General features: G+C 52.9%; 3 protein-coding genes across 10 annotated transcripts; 2 read left to right on the forward strand and 1 right to left on the reverse strand.

Annotated features, from left to right (window-relative positions):
* The first annotated feature begins 177 nt into the window (after nucleotides 1–177).
* POLR2H (RNA polymerase II, I and III subunit H) lies at nucleotides 178–6,365 on the forward strand. Of its 3 annotated transcripts, XM_081139305.1 has the most exons (6): nucleotides 207–1,378; nucleotides 1,504–1,599; nucleotides 2,455–2,538; nucleotides 2,622–2,715; nucleotides 3,550–3,633; nucleotides 4,568–6,365. In XM_081139305.1, coding segments are annotated over exons 2-6 (381 nt in total). In that variant the 5' UTR covers nucleotides 207–1,378; nucleotides 1,504–1,598; the 3' UTR covers nucleotides 4,686–6,365. The 3 variants fall into 3 exon arrangements, with proteins under 3 accessions (XP_080995429.1, XP_080995431.1, XP_080995430.1); XM_081139303.1 differs by lacking the exon at nucleotides 1,504–1,599 and having other exon boundaries at nucleotides 178–1,369; XM_081139304.1 differs by lacking the exon at nucleotides 1,504–1,599 and having other exon boundaries at nucleotides 1,149–1,378.
* A 1,346-nt stretch (nucleotides 6,366–7,711) lies between these two features.
* THPO (thrombopoietin) lies at nucleotides 7,712–11,717 on the reverse strand. Of its 3 annotated transcripts, XM_081138666.1 has the most exons (6): nucleotides 11,633–11,717; nucleotides 11,272–11,399; nucleotides 10,907–10,993; nucleotides 9,260–9,427; nucleotides 8,944–9,024; nucleotides 7,712–8,827 (listed from the first exon to the last, which is right to left on the reverse strand). In XM_081138666.1, the coding sequence occupies exons 1-6, from the start codon at nucleotides 11,643–11,645 to the stop codon at nucleotides 8,453–8,455; spliced, it is 852 nt and encodes a 283-aa protein (XP_080994792.1). In that variant the 5' UTR covers nucleotides 11,646–11,717; the 3' UTR covers nucleotides 7,712–8,452. The 3 variants fall into 3 exon arrangements, with proteins under 3 accessions (XP_080994792.1, XP_080994791.1, XP_080994790.1); XM_081138665.1 differs by having other exon boundaries at nucleotides 7,712–9,012; XM_081138664.1 differs by having other exon boundaries at nucleotides 7,712–9,024.
* Nucleotides 11,718–15,358: 3,641 nt separating this feature from the next.
* On the forward strand, nucleotides 15,359–24,147 carry CHRD (chordin). 4 transcript variants are annotated; one of them, XM_081138749.1, is made up of 23 exons: nucleotides 15,359–15,527; nucleotides 15,756–15,859; nucleotides 16,345–16,474; nucleotides 16,630–16,758; nucleotides 16,851–16,950; nucleotides 17,072–17,159; nucleotides 17,505–17,646; nucleotides 17,760–17,900; nucleotides 17,985–18,067; nucleotides 18,144–18,291; nucleotides 18,450–18,556; nucleotides 18,678–18,797; nucleotides 19,398–19,554; nucleotides 19,893–20,113; nucleotides 20,567–20,680; nucleotides 21,009–21,281; nucleotides 21,360–21,453; nucleotides 21,528–21,584; nucleotides 21,854–21,957; nucleotides 22,417–22,519; nucleotides 22,920–23,074; nucleotides 23,237–23,336; nucleotides 23,682–24,147. In XM_081138749.1, the coding sequence occupies exons 1-23, from the start codon at nucleotides 15,380–15,382 to the stop codon at nucleotides 23,735–23,737; spliced, it is 2,874 nt and encodes a 957-aa protein (XP_080994875.1). In that variant the 5' UTR covers nucleotides 15,359–15,379; the 3' UTR covers nucleotides 23,738–24,147. The 4 variants fall into 4 exon arrangements, with proteins under 4 accessions (XP_080994875.1, XP_080994876.1, XP_080994878.1 ...); XM_081138750.1 differs by having other exon boundaries at nucleotides 19,398–19,551; XM_081138752.1 differs by having other exon boundaries at nucleotides 23,685–24,143.
* The last annotated feature ends 1,796 nt before the right edge of the window (nucleotides 24,148–25,943 follow it).

Raw genomic sequence — 25,943 nt, forward strand, 5'->3', positions numbered from 1 at the left:
GGTGCGGGAGAGGGCGCTCCTGGGAGGCGGGCGTGGAGGGACAGAGGTCGCTTCTTCCTGCCAGGGCCCAAGGAGAAACCCAAGTAGCCGCTGACGTCTCGCCGCCATGGGGGAACGGCCGGATGGGGCTCTTGGTTCTCCATCGGGATCCGAAGAAGGACAGGGCAGAGGGTGGGGTGCATACAGGGTGGATGCGCCTCGTGTGTGGCAGAGATAGTGTCGGGGGAGAGGCCAGTGCCCAGGAAGCAGGCAGTGTGCCAGAGGAGGAACAGGATGAGGGGACATGCGGGACGCAGAGGTGTTGCCTCGGAGGAGGGGGCAGTGCCCAGGAAGGGGGCAGTGTGAGAGGAGCCAGCATCCAAGAGGAAGGGGCAATAAACGTCAGGGAAGAGTATCGGTAGGGGAGGACAGTGCCGGGATGAAGGAGCACATAGGAGATCAATGTCCAGGGGGAGAGGACAGTGGAGGGGGAACGGGCAGTACTAAGCTCAAGGGGCAGTGCTCGGGAGGGCAGTGCGATGGGGTCAATGCCAGGCTGTAGGGGTGGTGTGGCGGAAGAGAGCAGGGCTCAGGGCAAGAGGACAGCGGTGGGGAGGGTGCAGTACTAGGAGAAGGGACAGTGCAGGCTTTCCTCTTCCCCGTAGTGACATCATGGCAAATTCCCAAACTGAAAGGACCCAGCTCGGATGACATCCAGCAGGGTCGAGCTGGGCCTGGCCGGCCTGAAGGGCCGCGGTGCCAGCTGTAGGGGCTGGGTACTGCGCCCTGCGGGGCCAGCGCTCTGGGGGCGGGGTTCTGCTCCGCCCTCTCTCGGCGCGGACTGTGCCCTCCGCGCGCCTGAGGACCGGCCGGGTAGGGCTGGGCTGGGCTGGGCTTCTCTGGGCCAAGGATCAAGGTCTCTGGCTGGGGTAGGCCCCCATGCATTCCAGTTTTCCCGACAGGACCTGTAGCGGAGCCTCCGCTGAGAACGAGAAACCGCGCCACCTCGGCGGGAGGTGGGGTCTGACGCTGTGGTCCCGCCCCGGGCGGAGTTATCTGGCCGGAGCCCCGCCCTCAGCACGAAGTCTCTGGGAAGCAGTAGGTAGGGGCGGAAGTTAGGAAGCCCCGAGAGCCAAGCGACGGAAGTGGCCGCGCTGCTGCCTGTCGGTGCGCATGCGTCGTTCTATTGCCTCGCTGCTGCTCTCTAGGCGCTGCCTTTTCCCCTCTTCCCTGGTTTTCTCCGCGCGAGGGGGAGCGCGTACCCCTAGGCGTGGTTGCGCGCTCAGCCTCCGGTGCTACTCTCGTGGCCCCTTTACCATGGCCGGCATTCTATTTGAGGATATTTTTGATGTGAAAGACATTGACCCGGAGGGCAAGAAGTTTGACCGAGGTAAGTAAGGTATGTAGAGGCGGTTTGGGGTGAGGGGTAATCCGATCCTTGGGGACACGCCCCGGGGCCTCTGGTCCACCCAACCCTGGTGGCGTGCCCCTATGGTCAGGTTCTGATGTAGGGACCTCCCTCAGGGAACATTTTATCGACGAGAGAACGGAGACTCCGAGCTCTCCTTGGGTTCACACATGCTGTGCCCGGTGCCTGGGTGGCCTTTGCTCGTGGTGCTAGTAAGTTCCTGGGCATTTTTCTGATCGCTGCCCACTGTGTTAGGCGCTATACTGTGCACCTTATACGCTTTGTCTTACTTCTTTCAAGAGTCTCCATAAGGTAGGTGGTGTGTTACCCATTTTGCTCCGAGAAGTAATCCGACTCCAGAACCTATATTCTTTTAAAAAAAATCTTTTTATTGAGTTTATTGGGGTGATATTGGTTGGCAAAACTCTGCAGGTTTCAAGTGTACAACTCAGCAAATCATCTGCGTCCTTCATGGTGTGCCTATTGCCCAAAGTAAAGCCTCTTTCCACCTATATTCTTGTATTGCCCTTAGAATCTTTTGCTCTTTGTGAAGCCCTCTCTGAGTTCAAGTTGACTGCTTGGAATAATAATGAGTTGCTCTTTATTCTGTCATTGATCAATAATTGTTTCTTTCTGGTTTCTCACCCTTTGCCTGGAAACCGAGATGTTCTTCAAGACAAACAGTGGTCTTAGGTGGCCTGATAACCCCCTCAGCACAATGCCTGGCCCAGAAAGACAAAACCTTTGGATGAATAAATAACTTACCCAAAGTCAGGTTGTTTCTTAATCACCTAGGCAGACCTAGAATCTGGATATTATTTGTTGCCAGAGGACTTTTGATTCTTTCCTCGGGATTATGTCCACTTGCCATGGTTTTTCTCCCCTTTCCTTCTTGCATATCTGGTTCTGATTGAGCCTGCACTTCTGTGAGAGCACACGAGAGGCCAATGGTTGCAGATTGAGTTAGATTGAGTCTTCTATTGCATACGGTATCCCAAAGTGGTGTCTGCAGGGTCAGTTTGGCTCGGACAGTTAACCCCTGCCACTCTTTCTCTGCTTCTCTCCAGTGTCTCGGCTGCATTGTGAGAGTGAATCTTTCAAGATGGACCTTATCTTAGATGTAAACATTCAGATTTACCCTGTAGATTTGGGTAAGTATTGAACACAGACAAGAGTAGGAGACTTTTTGCCATTTCAGCTGTTCTTCACCCTCAGATATTTCTATTACTTTTAGGTGACAAGTTCCGGTTGGTCATAGCCAGTACCTTGTATGAAGATGGTACCCTGGATGATGGTGAATACAACCCCACAGATGATAGACCTTCCAGGTGAGGGAGTGGAGAAGGAAGTACTTGAAAGATGCCCGGGGACTAAGTAGATAAGTGGTATACAAAGACCTTTATTTAATTTGTGGAATAAATAATTATCAGCAGAATCTGAGGAACCTTAGGAAATTGCTGCACTTAAGAATTAACTAGCTGTTTATCCAGAGCAGTGATTGCATGCTTGTGAGTTGTAGCTTTTTTTTTTTTTTTTTAATATTTTTATTTCAGAGAGAAGAAGGGAGAGAGAGGTAAAAACATCAATGATGAGAGTGAGTTATTATCGGCTGCCTTCTGCACACCTCATACTGGGGATCGGGCCTGAAACCTGGGCATGTGCCCTGACTGGGAATCAAACCTCGACCTCCTGGATCATAGGTTGATGTTCAACCTCTGAGCCATGCTGGCTGGGTTGAACTGTAGTTTTTTGATGGCTGAGGAAATGACCACTGAATGATCTAGGCTGTGTGGGCCTTGGGTCTTGGGGGGGGGGGGGGGTTGATGTGATGGGAGTTTGTAGCCCCATTGAGTTAAAATCTCAGCCCTACCACTCATTTGTTGAATAACCTTAACCTCTTTCAGCCTCAGTTTTCTCATCAGTAAAAGACAGATGGTTGTACCTAGTTCACAGGTTTGCTGTGAGGGCTAAATAACATTGTGTTTGGAAAGTGCCTGTTATAATGCTGGAACTTAGTTAGCACTTTTAAAGAACCTCTTATTATTAACTACTACTATTGGACCAGGACCTCCTGGTTCATAGGTTGAAGCTCAACCACTTAGCCATGCCAGCTGGGCAACTGTTAACTACTTTTAACAGTAACTGCCACTATTGTTCCACAGGGCTGACCAATTTGAGTATGTAATGTATGGGAAAGTATACAGGATTGAGGGAGACGAAACTTCTACTGAAGCAGCAACACGTCTGTAAGTTTCTTACTCTTGTAAGAACCCTTTCACTCTGCCCTGTTCTGAGAGTTTGGGTCATGCTTATGCTCCCCGTGTTGAGTCTTTCTCCCTAAGCACTGCAGACCTAAGCAGGACCTCGAAAGAAACTTCTGAGAACAGTTTTCAGTCTGAAATGCAGGCCACTCACTTATCCCTTTGCAAGGGCCTCTTCCTTGGTAGTCCAAATGAGAAACTGGTAATCTTGCTGTGTGTAGTGCAAAGGAAGGTTGCTTCCTCAGGAAATAAATGTAGCATTAAGTAATTAAACTGCTAGGTGTGTGTGTGTGTTTGTATGTATGTATGTATGTATGTATGTGTATATGTTGCTACTCTGCAACCCAATCCCTAGTTCTTTGGTTTCCCTGCCCAACTACTTTTTCTTTTCTTTAAAATCTGATTAAAACAATATGTGCCCTTTGTAAGAAATATGAAAAGCAGAGAAGTAATGTCAAGAAGGAAAAAAAGTCATTTATAATTCCATACCCAGAGGGAACCTTTTACATAAACATTTTTGAATAATTTAGGGTTTTTCCCCCGTGTGCTTTTTTTTGAGATCTTGTTGTTCATTACAATGTTTTCTTCTCTTTTTACTTAATGTTATGTAAAACATATTTCCCATGTCAGTTTAAAGCTTTTCCTAAAAATTTAATAGCTGTATAACATTCTAGTAAATGGATATATGTTAATTGATTTGGCCATTTCCTTTATTCTGGGCATGTAGTATTTTCCACCTTTGCTAATATAAAGTACATTGCCTTGCACATGTCTGTGCACTCCCCTTTGTCTGAATTTTGTTTCCTAATGGGAAAACATTAGAAGGGTGCCTCTTTTTCTGAGGCTGGGCTGGAGAGCTGCTGAGTAGCAGCTGCTCCAAAGCTCAGACTCATGGGACTGATTGGACCTTCTGTTTCAGCTCTGCCTACGTGTCCTATGGGGGCCTGCTCATGAGGCTGCAGGGTGATGCCAACAACCTGCATGGATTTGAAGTAGATTCCAGAGTTTACCTGCTGATGAAGAAACTGGCCTTTTGAACAACCTGGGAAGCCAACCTTGCTGCTTAGTCATTCAGGTCACAGACATTTGTTCAAGCCTGAGCAGCAGTTGCTATTGTTCACCTATTCAGGAGGGACTGGCTCTCTGTCCACTGTGGGTGCAGCTTTATGTGGTCTGGACTCAAGTAGGAAACTGACTTGGCTGTGAAAGACCTAGCGGGAAGGTTTAAAATGAACCAGAAGTTGTTTTTGTGTATATGTTTTTTTAAAATTAAACTTTACTTTTTCAGACTTTTACTACCCTTAAAATTCTCTCCCCCCCCCCCCCATTTACTTTAAAATCATTCTTTTCAGTTTGCCTATGGTATATTATGTCTCTGGCCGGTAGCCAGATGATCATATGTCAATATGAAATCTGTCCCAGCCTTTTGGTATCTGGGTTCAGGGTTTGTCAGTCTCCTGGCTGACTATCCCCAACATCTATACTCCAATATGACTTTCTATGTGAGAGAGAATGTCATGCTGTTGGCTCCTGGGGGCACTCCAGGCCCAGAAGTTAACACCCATTTGGCATAGAATTTTGAATTGGCAAGGAGCCCTGCTTGTGTCCTTCCAATACTTTCAGTCTCTTAAGAAGTGAAATTATATTGACTTGAACTAGTCACTTGCGTAGCCTGGAAATGTTTATCATTTTTATGGAAACTTTGGGTAGAGGCTTTTAGACACAAGCATGGGACACGATTATGAAAAAAGTAGGAAGAGTGGATTTGGTGGTTATGGGAGCAGGTGGAGGAGCTAGCTGTCTGCTCCATATTCTAGTGGTGACCTGGAGGGAGGGTAAGTGGTGTTTCTTACCAGTGACACTGAACAGGGACTGAGCTGTTGCACAGACCAGCTTAGTGGACAGGGCACTAATACCAGTGAGGTTGTCTTCAGTGCCAGTGCCCGAGACAATGCAGCAGCCTGACTGCAGTCACTAATTTAAAAGGGGGGGGGGAGAACACAGTTGAGGAAATAGTGATGCTTACAAGGACTCCAGCATAGTAGCTGTCTCTTCAGCCTGGCATTCAAGTTCTCTGAGAAAGGACTCTGATTACCCCTGGGAAATTCAGGGTAACTATCCAGAAAGACTATGAGTGTGCATTAAGCAGTTGTTTCTTTTGATCTCTCATTTTGCCAGGGGGAGCTTGTCTCCTGGTGGGATGCCTGGGGTATATCCTTCCCCATCATTTTCAGGTCTTTACATGAGGTGTTAGAGTATTTAGGGAAATGGGTTGAAAATAAATGGTCCCTGCAGGGGGAGGTAAAGGTGTTTCTTTTGCTTTAGTGTGGGGTGGAGAGGGAAATTGGAGATGCAGTGGGGGTTGGGATGAATTTTTATGGAATCCTATAACCTTCCCTTGGGGTCCAGTTTTGGGTTGGGGGACAGGTGGAGGGAGGAGGGTGAATTTAGGTTAGAGTGGGAGAACCTAATTACCAGTAGTAGTTTGTGGGGTGGCATCCTAGCTTCTCTGGGGTGACAGAAGAAAGAGAACCTGGCATACAGTTGAATAGAGAGAGGAATGTTCTGGTTGTAATTATTTGTTTTGTTTGTATAAAGGGAAGAAGAGACAGAATGATTTGGGAATGGGTTATTCAATAGGGACAGATTCATTCATACTGGAGAAGCCCATGAGTTATTTGCATTTGCCCTGGAGTAAATCAAATGCCAATACTGGATGCCTGGAACTTTCTGGCTACATACTTCTTGCAATTTTGCCATCTTTGTCTCATCTGACTGTGCTGAGAACCCCTAATTCTTTGTTTCTTGTCCCTTTGTCATATCTGGTCCTGGGTGCTGCCTCTTTCATGTACCATAAAAGGTTTCATTTGATTATTAGATTTAATCTACCTTAGTACTGCAGTAAATTAAAATTTCCACTTACCATTCCCTTGACTGCATCCTGGAATTTGTAGTGTGGATAAACTGATTCTTTCCCATGCAGAAACTGACACCATTCGAGATTTGGACAACACTTTTGAGCTTTGTGCATTTGTTGATTCCTTCTCCATGGCAACTGTTCTGTCCATAATGGGGGAGAGGGACACCTAGAGATATCTAAATTGGTCACCCCTACCGAGAGCTTTGGCTTTCTACTCAGAACTTTTATCTGCTGATGTATTTATTCCCTAAGGACTTGGAAATTTTCCCCAATAAATAGAATCATTCCATAACGTTGGACAGTGCACCACACTGGAGAGAGTATGGGCTTCAGACTAAGTCAGCCTAGGGTGTTTCTTTTCCTGCTCACAGACTGTGCAACCTTTGGGAACTTGCCTGGCTTCTCTGAGCCTCAGTTTCCTCATCTGTAAAATAGAGATGTTAACACCTACCTTAAAGAGTCATGTGAGCCTTAAAAAAGGTAACATACATAAGGTTCCTGGTACACTGACTTTCATACTGTTTTCGAATGCCTTTAGTGATCCTGGGGTATTTGTGGCCGTGTTTGGAACTCTGGGTTCCTGGCTCCTCTACCTACATGGTAGCCTTTCCTCTCCTTTTGGTGGGGAGGGAAGAGGAAACACTTCCATAGTGTTGTCCTTTGCAGTGGAGTTTTTGTTTCAGGCAATAAGCACTAAAAGCCTGGCTTTTTTTTTTTTTTTTTTTAGAGATCCCCTAACAGTTTATGGTGGTCCTACAAGGTCACTTTTTAGATACTATTCACTTCTGGGAATTGGGAAATGAGCCTTCAACTTGTACTTAAGTTGTACTTGTCTCTCCTGCTGTGGGAGCCCCAGGAGACTGACTCATGCCACTTCCTGCACTTCCCCCTGACCTCCACAGGAGGGAGGCAGGAACCCAAACCTGGCGCAGCTTCCTGCTGAGCTGCTGAAGCTCTGGCTGTTTGCTCAGCTGTCACATCCAGGTCTTGTCTTGACTGAACTGTCTGCACAGCCTTACCTGAGGTGTGAGGCACTCCTAGGCTTCCTGTTAGCCTCCCTCCCTCCCTCCCTCCCTCCCTCCCTCCCTCCCTCCCTCCCTCCCTCCTTCCTTCCTTCCTTCCTTCCTTCCTTCCTTCCTTCCTTCCTTCCTTCCTTCCCACTCCTTCCTTTCCTTTTTTTTTTAGGAAGGGGCAGAACTATTGACCCCTGAGAAGAACATCTTTCTCTTTTCAGTTAGCTTTTGGGTACACTCATTTACATTTTATTTATTCAGGCTCAGTTTTGTCTATCATGTAGGGACAGTCTTTCTGGGAGACAACTTCTCATTCATTTCTCAAGGGTAAGGATCTCTTAAGAAAAGGAGATCAGAGTCCCATTGAGAATGATAGTAAAGAGTTATGGTACAGAGACTAACTTCAGTTCTGAGTAGAAAACCAAAGTTCATTTTTCTGTTTTCTGACAGATTAGTCTCTACCTCTGTTCAGGCCAGGCCCAGGCTTTTGGGGAATTATCATATGAAAAAGCATATAGAGAATTTGTAAGTTGTAAATTTGTGCAGAAAATAGACCAACGATAACTAGCTGCTCTGGTGAATATTATTGATAGCTTAAAAAAATAGCTTCTGATGTTTTAAACAGTGAAAAATGACTTTTCTGTCCTGTGTATCCGCCTTTACAAGGGCTTTGGGTTTTAGATGAAAGCAGGAAATCTGGTGTAGCTGCAGTTGTCTTCCAGGGGCTCTCCTCCGGGTAAGAGAATTACATGTGAGAGACACTGCTGTTGGCAGTGCCTGAGTACCTTACTCTTCCTGAGACAGATTCTGGAAGTGAGGGTGGGCTGCAATTAAAAGAGGACTGGTAGGGCTGGGCATGATAGCAGAGGGGTCAGGAAGCGGGAGTTGGAGCTGGACTGTGGGGGTGGGCAAGGTAGGTGAAAGAGAGAAGAGTGTATGTTGTCCATTGGGAGGGTGGGGTAGGGAAGGAAGATATCCAGGCTGGAGGTTGGGTGGCAGGGAGCCCGTGTCCGAAGTTCCTGGAGGAAGATTCAGGGCTCTGGGTGAGGGTCCAGGAAAAAGTCCATGAGTTCCATTCAAAGGTCCGTGTGTCCTGTTCAGGTGTCCAGGGATTTGGTCTAGGAACCTGGAGGTTTGGTTCAGCAGACCAGTAATCTTGGCTCTGAATCCCTGCAGCCTCTTCAGAAGTCCAGAGCCAGTAGTTTTGGCTGGGACACTGGAGTTTGTCTCCAACAATCCAGAAGTCCTGTTTGGAAGCTTGTTCAGTGTGAGGAATAGAGAGGTACTGCGTGGGACAGCTGTGGTGGGTAGGGCCCGCTTGGCACAGAGGGTGGGTCCTACTACATGCAGCAGGAAACGCACCTTTCCTCGGAGCAGTTGTTGGAAGCTCAGGAAGATGGCATTGGGATCTTTGTGAGCTGTGGTCCTGCCCTGTGGAGGAAGCTGAGGGCAGAGGATGGGCCTGAGGCCAGAGACCTGGGCCAGATTTCATGCCTCCCTCATCTATGTGGGAAGTTAGGGTACCAGCACCCAGGCTTTATGGCTGAGAGGGAGTATTCCTGGATAAGTCATCTCTTCTACCTTAAGATTCCTAGAATTCCTCTTCCCTCAGGTCTTCTAAGGAGACTGAGTTAGAAAAGAAGGGCAATTTCTATAGTTCTCTTGACTGGGGACTTACCTGGGTTCCAAGGAGGCCCTGCAGGGCCCCAAGGAGGAGGCGGACTTGTCCAGAAAGCTGTCCCAGTAGGGATGAGAGACAAGTGGGTCCCAGTTGTCCCCGTGCAGCCATCACTCCCTCCAGGAGAAGGGTTGTTGCTCCCAGAACATCCTGAGCCTTGGCCTGCTCCTGGGAAAGAAGTGGACGAGAGAAGTGCACTGCTTCAAAGGGCATGCTAATAGCAGGCGGGGAGCCTGGAGGAGTAGCCAGCAGAATGAATCATAGAAGCTGAGAATTGGACAGGACCAAGGTCCCACCCAGCACAGGAATTCCTTCACAGTCTCCCAACAATTGGTCATCAGCCTCTGCTTGAATAACTCCAGTGTCCGGTAACCAGCCTGGTCTTACACTTACTTTCAGTCAGAAAAGCTCTTCCCTGCCCCCCCCCCCCCCATTATACTGAAATTTGCCCTTTTATGGCTTTGCCTCTTGGTTCTACTGCTGCAGATCTCTTTCTGCTACAAAATCTTAGGATCATGTGATTCTTTTCAAACCGAATGTAGAGATGAAACCATCATAAAGAGCATAAAGATGAAGGGAAGGAAAGGCTTACTGATACATGGCAGAGCTGGAACTACAAGGGCTCCCTAGGAACTGCCTTTCCCTAGCCCAGTCCCCCTAGAAGATCTGAGGGAAGAACGGGATCCCAAGGATCTTGAGGGTAGAAGGGTTGACTTACTATGGAGTGCTCCCTTCCAGGACGTTTCCTGAGTCTGACTAAAGCTCTTTGTGCTATACCACAAGACCGCCACTTCCTCCAAGCTAATCAGACAGGTTTAAAAAAAATTTTTTTTAAAACCATTCTTCACATAACATGTTTTCTAACCTCTTACTGTTCAGGTTCTTCCTCCTGGACACATGCTAGTTTAATAGGTCCTTCTGAATAAATTTGCATGTGTATAGAGGAGGACATCTAGTACTTAGTCCAGTATTTTTAAGTGCAGTCCACTCAGAATTTTATAGGAATATTTCCACATTGGTGCTAAACACCTAAAGCTGCCTAGAATCACTAGGTTTTTAAATAGCTGCTTCAATAATGTCACATGTGAAGTCTGGGGTCAACTTAACCCTCCTAGATGTTTTTCATAGTAAATCCTAGGGCCAGAAGTTTATATGAGGGGAGCAGGGGCATGGTGGCCTGAAAGCTAGAATAGGACTTGATTCAATTATTTTACACATGTAGAAGTTTTTATATATCTCTGTTAAATTTCACCATGTTTTGAACCTCAACTTTCAGTGATTTGAAATCTTGATTCTGTCTTTTATTATTTTTGCCGTGGTTCCCAGCTTTGTGTCATCTGTGGGTGACAGGTTCATGCCAATTTAAGAAGCTTGAATTGGAATAAGTTAAAGGCATGGCCTAGGAGAGACCTCTCTCTAGCTTTTCACTGTGTTCAGCTTTGAATCTATTTAACATAGTGGAACTGCAAGCCATCGTCTTGTCCAGAGGATATTATCATAGTAGAATGTAGATTGGGTTAGAGTGGCCAAGCTGAAGGTGAGATTTTTTCAGGGAGCTCGGGAATTTTGAAGAATCCACACAGGAAGCAGTAGGAAACTGATGAATACAGGATTTAGTGAAAACAAAGGAAGGGGTGGCTTTCTTACCATCTGGGTTTTCCATTCTCCCAAGCTGAAGTCCACAGCAGGCAGCACGACAGGTGTGGACAAAGGGTTAATGTCTGGGCACTGGCTCTGTTGAAAAAGATTGGTGGGGAGGAAGAGAGAAGGGAGCTGAAACTGAGTGGGTATGGTGACTGAATGGCCAGGATGGGCTTCCATGAGTATTAATAGATCCAGACTAGATCTTTTAAAGGAGAGCTTGATTGCAAATCATAATCCTTGTCAAGGATTGGTGATCAGGAAGTGGTGGTCTTACCAAAGACAATATTGGAAGAATAGTGATTGGATCAGGGAGTGAGGGTATCTTACCAGTTAAATGGATAGAAGGGACAGTGCTTGGGGATTCTCACCAGTTTGCCGTGAAGGACATGAGAGTTGCGTAGCAGTTTATTTAAGAGTCGGGGGTCACAGGCAGGAGGAGCTGGGCTGGACCGAGTTAGTCTTGCAGTTAGGAGAAGCATGGCCACGAGGAGCAGTTCTTAGATTAGGAGAGGTGAGGTTGAAAGGGGTGGATAAGGGAGAAATCATTGTAGGGTGGTGGTCCAGGAATTCCCATTTAGGACCCAGACCTGAAATCTAAGGAATCTGCCACTCAGATGCCTTATTCCTGGGAAACTGGGCTCATCCCTCCCCCACTGCAGCATATCTACTTTCTCTTTCCCCTTCTACCATGTTCTGATTTGGCCCTCAGTTTGTCGAGAGTGTTCTTACCAGTCAGCTCCATTCTGGCCAGGCTGTCTGGTTGGAGTGGCTCCCTGTATGGGGCCTCTCCCCTGAATCCTTCCTGGGGCCATGGAGGCGGCTTGGGCTCTTGCACTTCTGGGCAGAGTGGGGCGGGGCACGGCACAGGTGGGCCGAGGAAGAGGGTCTGGAATCTATCCTGCAAATGACAGGAATAATGAACACTTACTCAGGTTTTAAGGAAGAGACTCTGTCTGGCTGGGGGAACAGATGCTGGGCGGGCTTGCGATGCTGACCAGCCTAGAACTGCTAAAGCTCTGAGTGATCCCATGTTTACTTGTGATTGTAGCATATGGTGTCTCCTCTTTGTCAGGGTTTCTCAGTGAATCTGATATGAGTTTGGTGCCCCTGCCCCTGCTGAGAGCAGCAGGACAGGATATGTACACACACACATCTTAATTGGCCTCAAATTCTGAGCAACCTTGGTTGTTTGGTTGGAGAAAACCTGGAATGGGGATAGAGAATGGAAGTATTGTGGCACAATCCTGGAGAGGAGACGGGGAAAACAGGATGAGGAACTAGCAAACATGTACAATGTATTGAGGAGTAGCTTGGGGAGTGGGGTTGAGAAGTGGAATTATGCAAAAAAACAACACACAAAACAAATTTAAAGAAAACCCCAAGAGATAACAAAAAACTGACTATTAGAGGCCAGCAATTAAAAGATTAAGAGAAAGTGGTGTGGGAGAAATTAACTTCCCATTCTTTCCCTATTTACCCCCACACATGAAGCATCTTAAAGTTTTTCTTTGCACTCTAAATTCTGAAATACTGGGTTTTCCAAGGCAAAGAGATAGGCTAACACTCTGGAGACTTCCTTCCTGAGGCAAGTTGTCCAGGAATGGATACCTACTGAGTGAAATGATGCCCACCTTACATAGTGTACCTCGCCTTGGCCACCCACCATATCTCTCATAGCTCACACCTTCCACCCTGCCCCCTCTTCAGACCCCTTCCGGTTCCTTCACAGGACCCCCCGCATGGCTTCCTTCTTTCACAAGTTGTGCAAAGAGGCCTGCACCTGATTCAATATTGGGATTTCCTGTAGGTCTGTCAACATGCATGAGCCCTCCTCCCATCACCCTCTCCGTGTGCCCCTGCTTGCCTGACCCAGCTTCCCAGTCCCTGGATTCAGAGCCTTAAGCTAACTAGGAGTGACTGGGTAAGAATGAAGATTGGAGCTGTGTCCATCTTGGTGCTGTGTTCCCTAAGCCCTAATATACCTCCTTTCTCATTTTTCCCCTGAGTCCATGTCCCTTTTCCTTAGTGCCAGCCAGGACTGTGCTGTATTCCATAAGTCTGTGATCAGTCCCTCAGAACCCAGCACCCCACCCCCTACCCCCTGTTCTGTCCTACTCCTCCCATTCTGGGAAGGCCATACGCTTCTTGACAAAGGTCAGTGCCTGTGGGTTCCAGTTTGCCTGCCCCTCCCCCAGCTGAGAGCCCAATTCCTCTTTCCTGTCCTTCCTACCCTCACTTAACTCCAAACCCTGCTTGCCACTCACCAGGTGGAGAAGGGCTCCAGGACCCAGGTGCAGAGCAGGCAGCACTCTGGGGAGCAGATGGGTAGGTTAGTATGTGGCGTTGGGGCATAGCCCCTTCCCAGCAGTGGGGTCACACGCCTGCCTGGGCCACTTCTGTCCAATCAGAGAGCAGGGAGCCACAAGACACTGGCGAGGGCCCCCGGAAGTGACGCCTTCTCCTCCCACCCTTGCTGGACCTGGAGCCCCTGCCTGGACCATGGTCCATTAGTGGAGTCCAGCTCCTTCACCCACCCACACCACCTGAAGGATCTGTCTTTTCCTAGGAAATAGACAATCTGGGACCTGGCTGGAGAGGAGATGGGACGGGAACAGGTTTTTTTCAGGAGGAATCTAGCAGGACATTTTTGCTTTCAGTTTCTGGCTGGCCAAATTTCTTTACCCTGGATACCACACCTGTTGCTGAAATCCAATAAGGCTCTTGCTTTCCTGCTTTTCTCTCCAGTAACCCCCAGGGGGTTGTGTCTTATACCCCCTTTCTTAGTGGGAACATGGGTATTGCCTATATCAGAGAATGACTCTGTCAGGGGTCAGTGTTATGGGGAAAGGGTCTGGACAATTTGAAAGGACTGTGCAGTGAAGGGTGTGTGTGCTGGGCTCAGGTGCTCCTCTGCTGGGGCCCATTCGCCCAGACAGCTGAGCCCACTTATGTCTGCCTGAGTCCTTTGCTTGCCCAGTCTTTCTCCCTCTTCCATCTCCTACCATTCCACCTGTGACAAGAGGAATAACCAGGTCCATCAGTCCCTATCTTAGGAAAGACAGCTGCTAACCCCGCCCCCTAACACCCCACCCAACCGGTGAGCAAACACCTCCTGCTGGCCTAGCCCCCCTCTTCCTTTGGCCCTGGCTCTAGTTCCTTTGCTTTCCTCTCAACTCCAGTCTCCCCACAGCCTCTGTACTCAGGGCCTCCTGGACTGACCTTGTTCCCATTGCCCTTGCCAACCCCCCAGTTCTTCTTCAGGCTCTTTCCCGCTCCTCCTCCCCAGGATGGGGCTGTCTGCTAAGGACTGTGGCCTAGATCCCAGAATTCTCCATTTCAGCCAGATGAGATGCCTCTCAAGATTAGGAAGGAAGGTGCTGGGATGGTTGGGATAGTGTGGGGGGGTGGGAGGGGACAGGGAGGCAGTCATGACCAGGAAACCAAGACGGAGGAGGCTGAGGTGGGATGGAGAGGCTGAGGGTCCCCTGGGTGAAGGAAGAGGGTGAGAAAGCATGTCAGGCTGGGGACCATGATGGTTCGATGAGCCTGAGGACAGGTTACACAGAAGGGAGGGAAACCCTGTCACAGATGGAAAGGACACAGCCTGTTTCTGGCTAAGTTCCTGTCCTGGTGAACAGAAGGAGGAGAGACCTCAGAGAAGAAATAGGGACCCAGGCTAGGCAGTGAAAATGGGTGGGTGGGGTTTGAGAGGTGCTGGGAGCCCAGAGTCAGGGGGGAGACCAGTTGATGGGCCTTTCCTGCACGTGGTCATCCTTAAAGACAAGTCTTCATCCCTCCCGCAGGAACCGAATCCTAGACCAGTGGCCGGCCCAGGCCTAAGGCCTAGCCTTTGCCCCTCCCTGGCCTGGGGCTCTCATCCTGGGCCCGACACGCACCTCCTGCCTGGTCCAGCCACCCTGCGGCCACCGCAGAGGAGGGGGGGCTGGGGGGCTCCAGACCTGCCTCTCCTCCCCTCTTCGCGCCCCTGGTCCCTCCCCTCCCCCTCCCTCCTTCGCTCCCCCTTCCCCTCCAGCCCCTCCCTCCTCCCCTGCCCGGTCCCAGCCCCTCCCTCCCCTCCCCCACTCGCGATTCGGGCCGCGGCGGCTGGGCCGGACCCCCGGGGCTCAGCCCGGCCCCTTGCCGAGCCACCGCCGCCGCCGCCCCGTTTGCCGAGGAGGAGGCCCCCGGCCGGGGTGCGGAGCACGGGGCATAAAACGGGCCCGAGCCGGCGCCCAGGGCACTAGAGCCGCGTACGGCCCGGGTCAGCGCCCGCCCGCCGCGCTCCTCCTGGCCGCTCCTTTCGCCTGGCCCCGCGCCGACTCCGCTGCCGCCCGACGAGCCCCTCGCACCGCCCGGGCCCTGGCCCCTGCCCCCTCCCGCCGCACCGCCCCCGGCCCGGCCCTCCTCCCTCTCCTGCTCCCTCCTCCCTCTCCTGCTCCCTCCTCCCTCCCGCCTCCCAGCTGTCCGGTTCGCGTCATGCCGAGCCTCCCGGCCCCGCCGGCCCCGCTGCTGCTCCTCGGGCTGCTGTTGCTCGGCCCCCGGCCGGCCCGCGGCGCCGGCCCCGAGCCCCCCGCGCTGCCCATCCGGCCCGAGAAGGAGCCGCTGCCCATTCGGGGAGCGGCAGGTAGGTGGGCGCCCAGGGGAGGCGCGGGAGGGGAGTCCGGCTCGGGCAAGTCCGTGCCCGCCCGGAGGGGGCGCGGGCGCAGGTGGTTCGGCGCGGCCGGTGGCCTGGAGGGGAGGGCGGGGGCCGCGAGGCGCGCAGTGCCCGGAGACCCGGGGCCCTCTGGCAGCGCCCGGGGCGGGCACACGGCCGGAGCGGGACAGCGGCTGCCAGCCAAGCCCGTCCCCGCAGGCTGCTCCTTCGGCGGGAAGGTCTATGCCTTGGACGAGACGTGGCACCCGGACCTGGGGGAGCCCTTCGGGGTGATGCGCTGCGTGCTGTGCGCCTGCGAGACGGTGAGTGGACCAAGCGGCCCGGGCCCGGGCCCTCGCAGGTAGGGGAGCGCTTGGGTCGTGGGATGTCCGAGTGGACTCGGAGCTGCTGAGAAGGACGCGAGCCTGCAGATGTTTGGGACATTTTCCTGGCGTTGGACTGGGGAGGAAGCGCCCCCTTCAAGTCGCAGGTGTTGACTATCGCTGGTCGCCCCCTGTGCGTCGGCTCTTTGCCAGCTGTGTTTCATCTGCCTCTCACTTAGTACCTAGTACAACCCTCCTAGAGCGATACTGGTATTATCCCCATTTTCAGGTAGGGACCAAGGCCCAGAGGGTTGAAGTAACTTGTCTAGGGTCCTGCAGCTTGTAAGCAGCAGAGCGGTCTGCCTCCGTGGGGCCGCCTAGCCTCGGTCTCCGCCCCCCGCCCCCCCCCCCCCCAGCGCCACTCGTTGGGTCCTAGGGGCTGGTGTCCCACCCTCGCTCCGTTTTCCTGTCTTTTCCGCGAGCAGCCTCAGTGGGGTCGCCGCGCCAGGGGCCCGGGCAAGGTCAGCTGCAAGAACATTAAACCCGAGTGCCCAGCCCTGTCCTGCGGACAGCCGCGCCAGCTGCCAGGCCACTGCTGCCAGACCTGCCCCCAGGGTAAGGACCGTCCTGTGGTGAGCGGAGGGCGGCACGGCTGCAGGACTCGGTCCCGAGCCTCTCGTGTGGGGCAGATGGAGCCAATATAGCGGATGTAGCGGCCAATGGGTCCTCCCAGTGCGCAGCTGAAGCCCGTGTCCCCCACCCTGGCGCAGAGCGCAGCGGTCCCGAGAGGCAGCCCACGGGCCTGGCCTTCGAGTATCCGCGGGACCCCGAGCACCGCAGCTACAGCGACCGCGGGGAGCCGGGCGCTGAGGATCGGGCGCGTGGGGATGGCCACACGGGTAGGCAGGGCCCCGGCCGGGACTGGGGCGGTGGTTTTGGCCTGGCCGCCACAGCGGGTGAGGGTGCTAGGGACATCTTCCTCCTCTCGCAGACTTTGTGGCGCTGCTGACAGGGCCGAGGTCGCAGGCGGTGGCACGGGCCCGAGTGATACTGCTGCGCTCTAGCCTGCGTTTCTCCATCTCCCACCGGCTGTGAGAAAGGGGGAGCAGGGAGGAGGGGTGGGCCGGCCGCCGCGGGAGAGACCTCGGAGAGGCTGCAGGGGCTGCTTCTGGCCCAGGCTGAGTCCACGCTCTCCCTTACCCGCATCCCCAGGCTGGACCGTCCAACCCGAGTCCGCTTCTCCGACTCCAGCGGCAGCATCCTGTTTGAACACCCTGCGGCCCCTACCCAAGATGGCTTGGTGAGATGATGCTCTTTATGTGTTTATCCAGTCTGGCACTGTCTGAGAGTGTGCTCTGCATTGCCTCACCACAGTCCAGTGGGAGGAAGGCACTGACAATATATGCCTGTTTTACAGATGAGGGAATTGAGGCTCAGGAGCAGAATGTAACTTGCTCAAGGTCACACAGCTAGTAGGTGGTGGAGCCAGGATTTGAACCCTAGCATCTGGATCCAGGGTTCCTTCTTATGCTTCCCAGGAGGGCCGGGGGCTCCTTCTCATATTCCTTCTTCGCCAGAGCTGCACCTCTTAGCTGGCCTGTCCTACATACTGCCTGAGTAGGGTCGTCTTGTCTCTCTGCTCCAGGTCTGTGGGGTGTGGAGAGCAGTGCCTCGGTTGTCTCTGAGGCTCCTTCGGGCAGAACAGCTACATGTGGCACTTGTGACACCCACTCATCCTTCAGGGGAGGTCTGGGGGCCTCTCATCCGGCACCGGGCTCTGGCTGCAGGTGAGGGGAGCAAACAGCCCCTGGGCATAAAGTTCTGTCTTCTCTAGCCCAAGGAATGGAGTGGGATGAGAAGGGAACTTTCTGATGGGCTCTCACGGTCCTCCCTCCCTTAGAGACCTTCAGTGCCATCCTGACCCTGGAAGGCAGCCCACAGCAGGGCGTAGGGGGCATTGCCCTACTCACTCTCAGTGACACGGAGGACTCCTTGCATTTTTTGCTGCTCTTCCGTGGGCTGCTGGAATCCAGGAGTGGGGGTGAGTGGGATATGGGGAGGGCATGTGAGGAGGGTAGGGAGAAAATCTAGCTCTCGGAGGTGTCCACATGTACCATTGTTTCAGGACCAGCCCAGGTTCCCTTGCGGCTCCAGATTCTACACCAGGGGCAGCTATTGCGAGAGCTGCAGGCCAATGCCTCAGCCCAGGTGAGCGAAGGTCTGGCTTTTGCTGCCACCTGCTCTGGCCTCTTGCTGCACCCACCATATCCTGCTCTGTCCCTAGAACCCAGGCTTCGCTGAGGTGCTGCCCAACCTGACAGCCCAGGAGATGGACTGGCTGGTGCTGGGGGAGCTGCAGATAGCCCTGGAGAGGGCAGGTGGCCCAGGGCTGCGTATCAGTGGACACATTGCTGCCAGGCAGAGCTGCGATGGTGAGGCAGGGTGGAGCCTGGCACTCTGGGAACACACATCTGAGAGGCACAAACAAGTGCCAGGGGCAGGGCCAGGGTGGGTGTGGGAGGGATCCTGGGGGTTGGGGTATGAATGGCCATGGGGCCAGCCTGCCTCCACTTGTCTTGTTCCTCTGCAGTCCTGCAAAGTGTCCTTTGCGGGGCAGATGCCCTGATCCCAGTTCAGACAGGTGCGGCTGGCTCAGCCAGCCTTACACTGCTGGGAAACGGCTCCCTAATCTACCAGGTAAGAGTCGGGGGCTGCAGGAGGTAGAAGGACAGTAGGGTGGAGTGGAGATTTGGCCTGCAATTCAGGCCTCAGGCTTTCTCTGCCACTCCAATTTGCCCTCCCTAACCCTGCCCACCAGGTGCAAGTAGTAGGTACAGGCAGTGAGGTGGTGTCCATGACGCTGGAGACCAAGCCTCAGCGGAGGGACCAGCGTACTGTCCTGTGCCACATGGCTGGACTCCAGCCGAGAGGACACACGGTGAGTGCTATAGGCAAAGCTGGGCCACAGGGCCCATGTGCCACAATGCAGGGGCTGTGGGAAGCTAGGTTGGATTAGCAGATAGGTTCAGCATCATTCGCTCACTCACAGGCTCTCTCATTGATTCACTGGACACATTTTTAATGAGACTCAGGCCAAAGAGTACAAAGGAAATCAGACATAGCCCCTGTCTTCAGCAAGTTCATGTCAAATGAGAGGAGTTAGACAGGGAAATCAGTGCAAGAGTTCATATGCTAATTGTGAGAGTAATGGCTGCCACTTATTGAGCCTTTCTATGTGCCACATACTATACTGGTTGCCTTACTTATATTATTTTTGGCCCTCATAGTACCCATTTTAGAGATGATGAAGTGAAGGATCAGAGAGGTTAACATAAGTTGGAAGTGGCAGAGAAGGGACTTGAACCTGGGCCTGCAAGTTTCTTGTGCAGTGTTCTGGGTATGTGGAAGTATGTATGGGTGTAGTGGGAGCACAAAACATGGAAAGGCTTCAAAATCTTGGGCTTGTGTGAAAGCCGAGAAGGGGTTTGTCTGGGATCTGGCAGGCTGCTACTGGGGCTCACCCTTTACTCTCCCCTAGGCTGTGGGTGTCTGCCCTAGGCTGGGTGCCCGAGGGGCTCATATGCTGCTGCAGAATGAGCTGTTCCTGAACGTGGCCACCAAGGACTTTCCAGAGGGAGAGCTGCGGGGGCATGTGGCTGCCCTCCCCTACAGTGGACATAGCACCCACCATGGTAGTGAGTGCCCCAGGGGGTCTGCCTGCCCTTTGCTGTCCTCTACAAGCATGTGAGAGATGGTGTCAGAGGGCCAGAGCCTGGTGTGTCTTTCTCTGCCTGAGCTTTAGGTTTGCATCTGGAGATGTATAGGTGGGATGTAAAGGGTGGCCCTCCCAGGAGACCCTCCCTGTTGCCATGGTGCAGGGGTCTAACACTTGCTGCTCTCTCAGCCCTGGGCCTACGGACAGTGTCTGCCAGCTCATGGAGTCTGTGCTGGGGACATGGGGAATGCCAGGATTGATTGAGTGGCTGCTCTAGGCCACCTTCTCATCTGTCACCTCTTCTCTGTCTGGATCCAGCACTGCCCGTGCCCCTGGCAGGAGCCCTGGTGTTGCCGCCTGTGCAGAGTCAGGCAGCAGGGCATGCCTGGCTCTCCCTGGATACCCACTGTCACCTGCACTATGAAGTGCTGCTGGCTGGGCTTGGTGGCTCAGAACAGGGCACCGTTACTGCGCACCTCCTTGGTCACCCTGGGATGCCAGGGCCCCGGCGGCTGCTGAAGGGATTCTATGGCCCAGAGGTGAGGATGTGATGGTGGGTGGCAGTTTGGAAAATATCTGCTTTTTAGCTTAAAGGGCTGTGTGTGTGTGTGTGTGTGTGTGTGTGTGTGTGTAAGCGGAGAGTAGGCTGTCTGGTATGGCAGAGCTGGTATGGGCTTGGGAGTAAGACAGACCTGGCTGTGAATGTGACCCAGCCTTTTATTATTCATTTTCTTTCCTGTGTCCTTCTCTGGTGGGACCCTGGACCTCCGGAGGAATAGGTGGGATGACCAAGCCCCCAGGAGTGGGGTGGGTTGCCATGGACTTAGTGTCAGAGAAACTGGGCTTCTGAGCTCCATACCATTGCTAATGGGCTTTGCTATCCCAGAGACTATTTAATCTCCCTGGCTCTCGGTTTCCTTATCTGCAAATTGGGAACAGTAGGCTCAGCCCTAGAGGGCCTTGTTTCCGTCCCTTATCCTGTCTACTCACAGGCCCAGGGTGTGGTGAAGGACCTGGAGCCTGAGCTGCTGCGGCACCTGGCACAGGGCACCGCCTCCCTGCTGATCACCACCAAGGGGAGCCCCCAAGGGGAACTTCGAGGGCAGGTAGGCAGGCAGTGTGGGCCTGTGGGGAAGGGTCAGAGTTGGGCTGGCACTGTGTGCCTGTGTCATTTGCTCTCTTCAAACCCTGGGGGTGGTAATGTCACACTTCTTTGCTGCTTGGGAGGGTGAAGCCATTCAAGGCACATAAATAACAAGGCTGGCAGCAGACCACCCTGTCCTTGGCAGCCAGATGATTGCCGTGATGAATAGCATTCTCCTGGGGTGCAGGGGCACTCAGGGGATGAGATGTCTCTGCCCAGGCTGTCTGGCTGCTGCTGGTGGAGACGCAAGGGGGAGCCCGGGTGCTGCCTCAGCCCACCTCTCCTCCCAGGTGCACATCACCAACCAATGCGAGGTGGGCAGCCTGCGCCTGGCAGAGGCAGGGGCCGAGGAGGCGCGGAAGCCTGGGGCTTCCGATGCAGCTGCAGCTGCACTGCCCGTGTTGCCTGCTGTGCTTGGCCCTGATGCCCCAGCGCCTGTCAAACCCGGCAGCCCCTGGAGAGCCCGAGATCCCAACACTTGCTTCTTTGAGGGGCAGCAGCGCCCCCATGGGGCTCGCTGGGCACCTAACTATGACCCACTCTGCTCACTCTGCACCTGCCAGGTAGGAGACCCTGGAGGGGCGCATTGGGGCCTGGGTTCTGGGCAAGGGTTCCAGTCAACCTCCCACCTCTCCCTGCAGAGACGCACGGTGATTTGTGACCCTGTGGTGTGCCCGTTGCTTAGCTGTCCGAGCCCAGTGCAGGTGCCAGACCAGTGCTGCCCTGTGTGCCCTGGTGAGTGCCATGGAGCTTCTAGGGAGGGAAGGGGAGTGTCACCCTCTGCCTTCACTATTTCTTTGGCTCCACAGAGAAACAAGATGTCAGAGACCTGCCAGGGATGCCGAGGAGCAGGGACCCTGGAGAGGGTGAGCTGTCAGTGTATGAGCCAGGGTGGGGAACCAAGAGGAACTGTTGAGTGGGACCAGGAGGGAACAGGAGGGTGAGAGTATATATGGGTGGGGGTGAAGGCTGAGGGACACAGGTTCCAGTGACACCTGATAGGCTTTATTATAGCTACTGGCTTGCCACTGGGCCCTGGGGTTAGATGGTGGGGTTGACCTGAGACTCAAGTCTTGGTTTTGGATCCAGCCAATGAGCTCAGTACTAATGGCAGCTGGGAACTGTCCCCCACCAGGCTGCTATTTTGATGGTGACCGAAGCTGGCGGGCAGCGGGTACCCGGTGGCACCCCGTTGTGCCGCCTTTTGGCTTAATTAAGTGTGCTGTCTGCACCTGCAAGGTATGGCTGCTCAATCTTCTTCAGTGCTATAACCCAGATGGGTATACAGAGATGGGAAGGGGGCTGCTAGGGAGGAAAGCCCAGCCTTGGTGAGGGGGGCTCAAGGATCAAAATAATATGGGAAAGTCCTTTGGGTTTTGAGAGTTGGCCTCCTGCAGGGAAAGGGCAAAGGCTGACCTGGAGTGAGTTCTGGCTATGCCAGCTGACTAGCTCCATGTAACCCAGGCACTTCCTGTACCTCCCTGAGCTGCACTTTCCTCTCCTGTAAGCAGATGTGATAGCACCTACCTGGCAGGGCTACAATGAGGACTTAGTTCAGGTATATAAAGCATCAGTCTGGGGCCTCTGATAAAAGGCCATGGATATATTACTTGAGGTATGCGGAAGGAGAGGGAGGAAGCAGGAGGCTTATGTGCTCCCTCTCCTTCCTGACACCCCTCACACAATGGATCCCTACAGGGAGACACTGGAGAGGTGCACTGTGAGAAGGTGCAGTGTCCCCGGCTGGCCTGTGCCCAGCCTGTCCGCGCCAACCCCACTGACTGCTGCAAACAGTGTCCAGGTGAGTGGGGTGGGCACTGAGGCCTCTTGGGGCATATAGGGCCCTTCATTGCCTTGTCCTGGGTGAGGGGATGCATAGTGAGGGTGGATGGAAGGGACTTCTCAGCTAATCTAGCATTTACTGAGCACCACTCTGTGCCGAGTCTGGAGCCAGGGTTCTAAACACAATGGAAAGATGTGCATGTATTAGTGGGTTATGATGGGTTCCAGTTCTCCATCCATCCATCCATCCATCCATCCATCCATCCATCCATCCATCCATCCATCCATCCACATTTATCACCTACTAAGGGCCAGAACTTGTTAGGTGCTGGAGATTCAAAGACAAAACCTGGGTGGCCCTCACAGAGCTCATATCTGCTGACCTCTTCCTCCTTACCTCCCTCTCTCCCTTCCAACAGTGGGGTCAGGGGTCCACCCCCAACTGGGGGACCCCATGCAGTCCGATGGGCCCCGGGGCTGCCGTTTTGCAGGGCAGTGGTTTCCAGAGAGCCAGAGCTGGCACCCCTCAGTGCCCCCCTTTGGGGAGATGAGCTGCATCACCTGCAGATGTGGGGTAAGTGGGGAATGGGGGGCTGGGCACTGGAGGCCTGATCTGGAATAAGGAGACCTTCCCAGGGAGGGCATGCTCATGGGGGCAGCCCTCCCTGAAGAGGTTGAAGGCTGCTGTGCCCCGGTGCCCCCGGGGACCCTCAGGATCTGCTCTGTCCTGCACCAGGCAGGGGTGCCCCACTGTGAGCGAGATGACTGTTCGCTGCCACTGTCCTGTGGCCCAGGGAAGGAGAGTCGCTGCTGCTCCCACTGCATACCCCGACGCGGTAAGTGACGGGTACTAGGGGCAGCAGCTGTGGGCCGACTGCGGGATACTGAGAAGGGAAGGGAGCACCTATGTGTGCCAGGAACAGTGCCCTCTGCTTCACAACTGCCATTCCACTCTGCTCTCCCAGCAGCCCGGTGGACTTGTTATTGGTAATCTTTTCTTTGCAAATGAGATTTCTGAAGCTCAGAGGAATTAGGCTACTAGATTAAGGTTACACAGCTGGGATGTGCTGACTCACTTTGAAAATACTGACCTTTCTGGGACCAGAACAGAGATGCTCTGCTGGGCTCTCCATGCAACTTCTTCCCTCTCTTCTCCAAAGTTCACTCCCTTCTGTCTCCAGCAGCCCCAGAGACCAGGACAGTTCCAGAGCTGGAGAAAGAAGCCCAGGGCTCCTAGGGAGCAGCTGGAAGACCAAATGACCAAGAGGATGGGGCCTGGGCTGGGAGGAGTGGCGCCAAGGACCCTGCATCCTCCTGAGGGAAACCCAGTGCCTTTGGCTCCTCTTTTCTGCCTCTTCTTCCTTCCCTACTACCTCTGGGAACCACAACTGCACAAGGGGAAGGGGCAATCAGGGCAGACCAAGGCCATGGCCACTCCAGCTCCTGCCCCATCACCCTCTGGCCTCTGCCTTGGAAGCCCAACCCCTTTCCTTCTGTACATAACATCACTGGCTTGTTGGGATTTTTAATTTATCCTCACTCAGCACCAAGGGTCCCCCCACTTCACTCCTGCTGCCCCTAAGCTGAGCAGAGTCATTATTGAAGATTTTTGTATTTATTAAAACTTTTTTTTTTTTTCAGTCTTTGAGCTAAAGGTCTTTCTTTGTGGCCAGGGACCTGAGTGGGCCCCGTGGAGAAGGGTCTGACGGTAGGATGGGAGAGCAGTGAACTCTCGCTCCAGGGGCTTTGCTCTGAGCTTTGGGGAGTGGAAGAGACTGGAGATGAAGCAGGATGGCATGGCAGCTGGCTCGCATGCCTGGATTCCCAGAGAAGCTTGGGACTGTCTTTGAGGTGGAGCAGGGCCTCAGGAACGAAGGCAACCTGAAGCAGGACTTAGATGCAAGTTTAGTTTCCGCTGGTCTACCCATGGCTGGCCCTTTGGCTGATTCCATGTTTGAGGTTGCTCCAAAGAGAGAGAAGTATGACCAACCTCTATTTTCTCCATCTAAAATGAGGCAAACACTTCCTGTTATTCTTCTTTCCTGGATACGAATTGTGTTCTGGACCAATTCTAGGGAAAATCTGGATCAGAGTGCATTGGAATCAGCCCTAGTCCAGTTCTTGGCTGAGCTTATTTTGGGACTAAGTGATGTACAGAGTAAAATCCCTTGTCCCTTTTTCCCCTTTCCTGCCACCAGCACCTGGGCACTCCCACAGACCTCACAGGCTTGTGGGAAATAGGAGCATCAGGATAGAGAGCTGTCAAATACATGCACCTGCAGACTTGTCTTTTGTATAAGCAATGTGGGATAAAATGAGCCTGGAATTTTATGACCTAGTAGGGTAGTGGGAAGGGGAAATCACAGCCTTCTTATTTAGGGATAGGCATGGTGTGTGTGCCTGAGAAGTTATTGTCTTATCCCATCGAAGCATCAAGTTCCAGTTCTGCTGTTAACTAGCTGAGTGATTTAACCTCTAAGAGTTCCTATTTCCTTTCTGTAAAACAGAGACCTCCCTTACAGGATTTGATCAGAACTTGTGAATCACACAGCTCAGTGCCTAGCACACATACATTGGAAAGGTACTCTAGCTGAGGTAGGATTCCTGGAGCTGGTTTGAAATGAAACGCAGGGAGAAATCTGGGAAGCAGAGTGGCAATGGGCATCAGTTTTGTTTGGTGTGATATTCTGTTGAGTGCCCGGGGGGCATGGGGAGGGCAGGCTGGGGATGAAAATATGATGAGCATGGGGGAGACTGGACGTGGCCCAGAGCCCTGGCTGTCAGTAAGGGGTATCAAGAGGGTCAGGTAGGGATGAAAAAGCAGCAGGATTGGCATGGGGCTAAATGCAGGGAACCAAGTACAGCTCCAGGTATGGTGTGATGGAGGATTTGGCCCAGAAATGGATGAGCTGACAGTACTGTCTTCCCTGGTGAGGGAGTTTGGTGGGAAGAAGGGTTGAGAAGGGAAATTTTGACCCTTAGATTTAACATGAGTTTGCTACTGATACTCATAAGACAAGAAGAAGAGTAGATGCAGTGGGCATCCACAGGGTGGCTCCATGGGCTCCGAGGGGCGGGGGCTTGCTTGCAGAACAGCCAGCCAGCTTGCAGAACAGCATCGGTGGATGTCAGTTGAGTAAAGGAATGAACAGTTAATGGATCCAGGCAGACCATTGTTCTGCTTAGACAACAGTCCTTGAAACTCCTTTCACCTCACAGCCTGCATTCTAACAAAAGCTGGCCCGTCCCCAGGTCCTGGGGGTGTGGTATAGTGACTGCAAGAGTCCAGCCCTGGGCAGTGTGTGAGTTACACATCAGACAACTGGAAGCCTTGACTTGCAGAGACCTCAAGAGGGCACCTCATCCATTCACCTTTAGGCAATTGCACCACCTCGGAGAGTCCTTTGCTTTCCTAAAAAACAAAAGCAACCCTAAAACAGCAA

Source organism: Miniopterus schreibersii (assembly GCF_964146895.1).
Source record: "Miniopterus schreibersii genome assembly, chromosome: 5".
Taxonomy (NCBI): domain Eukaryota; kingdom Metazoa; phylum Chordata; class Mammalia; order Chiroptera; family Miniopteridae; genus Miniopterus; species Miniopterus schreibersii.

Bases quoted from the DNA above. Each gene is read 5' to 3' on its own strand.
- CHRD (XM_081138749.1), top strand. From the start codon at position 15,380: ATGCCGAGCCTCCCGGCCCCGCCGGCCCCGCTGCTGCTCCTCGGGCTG. The intron at 16,475-16,629 runs GTAAGGACCGTC...ACCCTGGCGCAG, and splicing joins CTGCCAGACCTGCCCCCAGG to AGCGCAGCGGTCCCGAGAGG. The intron at 20,114-20,566 runs GTGAGGATGTGA...GTCTACTCACAG, and splicing joins AGGGATTCTATGGCCCAGAG to GCCCAGGGTGTGGTGAAGGA.
- POLR2H (XM_081139303.1), top strand. From the start codon at position 1,153: ATGCGTCGTTCTATTGCCTCGCTGCTGCTCTCTAGGCGCTGCCTTTTC. The intron at 2,539-2,621 runs GTAAGTATTGAA...TATTACTTTTAG, and splicing joins GATTTACCCTGTAGATTTGG to GTGACAAGTTCCGGTTGGTC. The intron at 3,634-4,567 runs GTAAGTTTCTTA...CTTCTGTTTCAG, and splicing joins ACTGAAGCAGCAACACGTCT to CTCTGCCTACGTGTCCTATG.
- THPO (XM_081138664.1), bottom strand. The intron at 10,994-11,271 runs GTGAGAATCCCC...CTTTTTCAACAG, and splicing joins ATGTCCTTCACGGCAAACTG to AGCCAGTGCCCAGACATTAA. The intron at 9,025-9,259 runs GTAAGTCCCCAG...CTCTGCCCTCAG, and splicing joins AGGGCCTCCTTGGAACCCAG to CTTCCTCCACAGGGCAGGAC.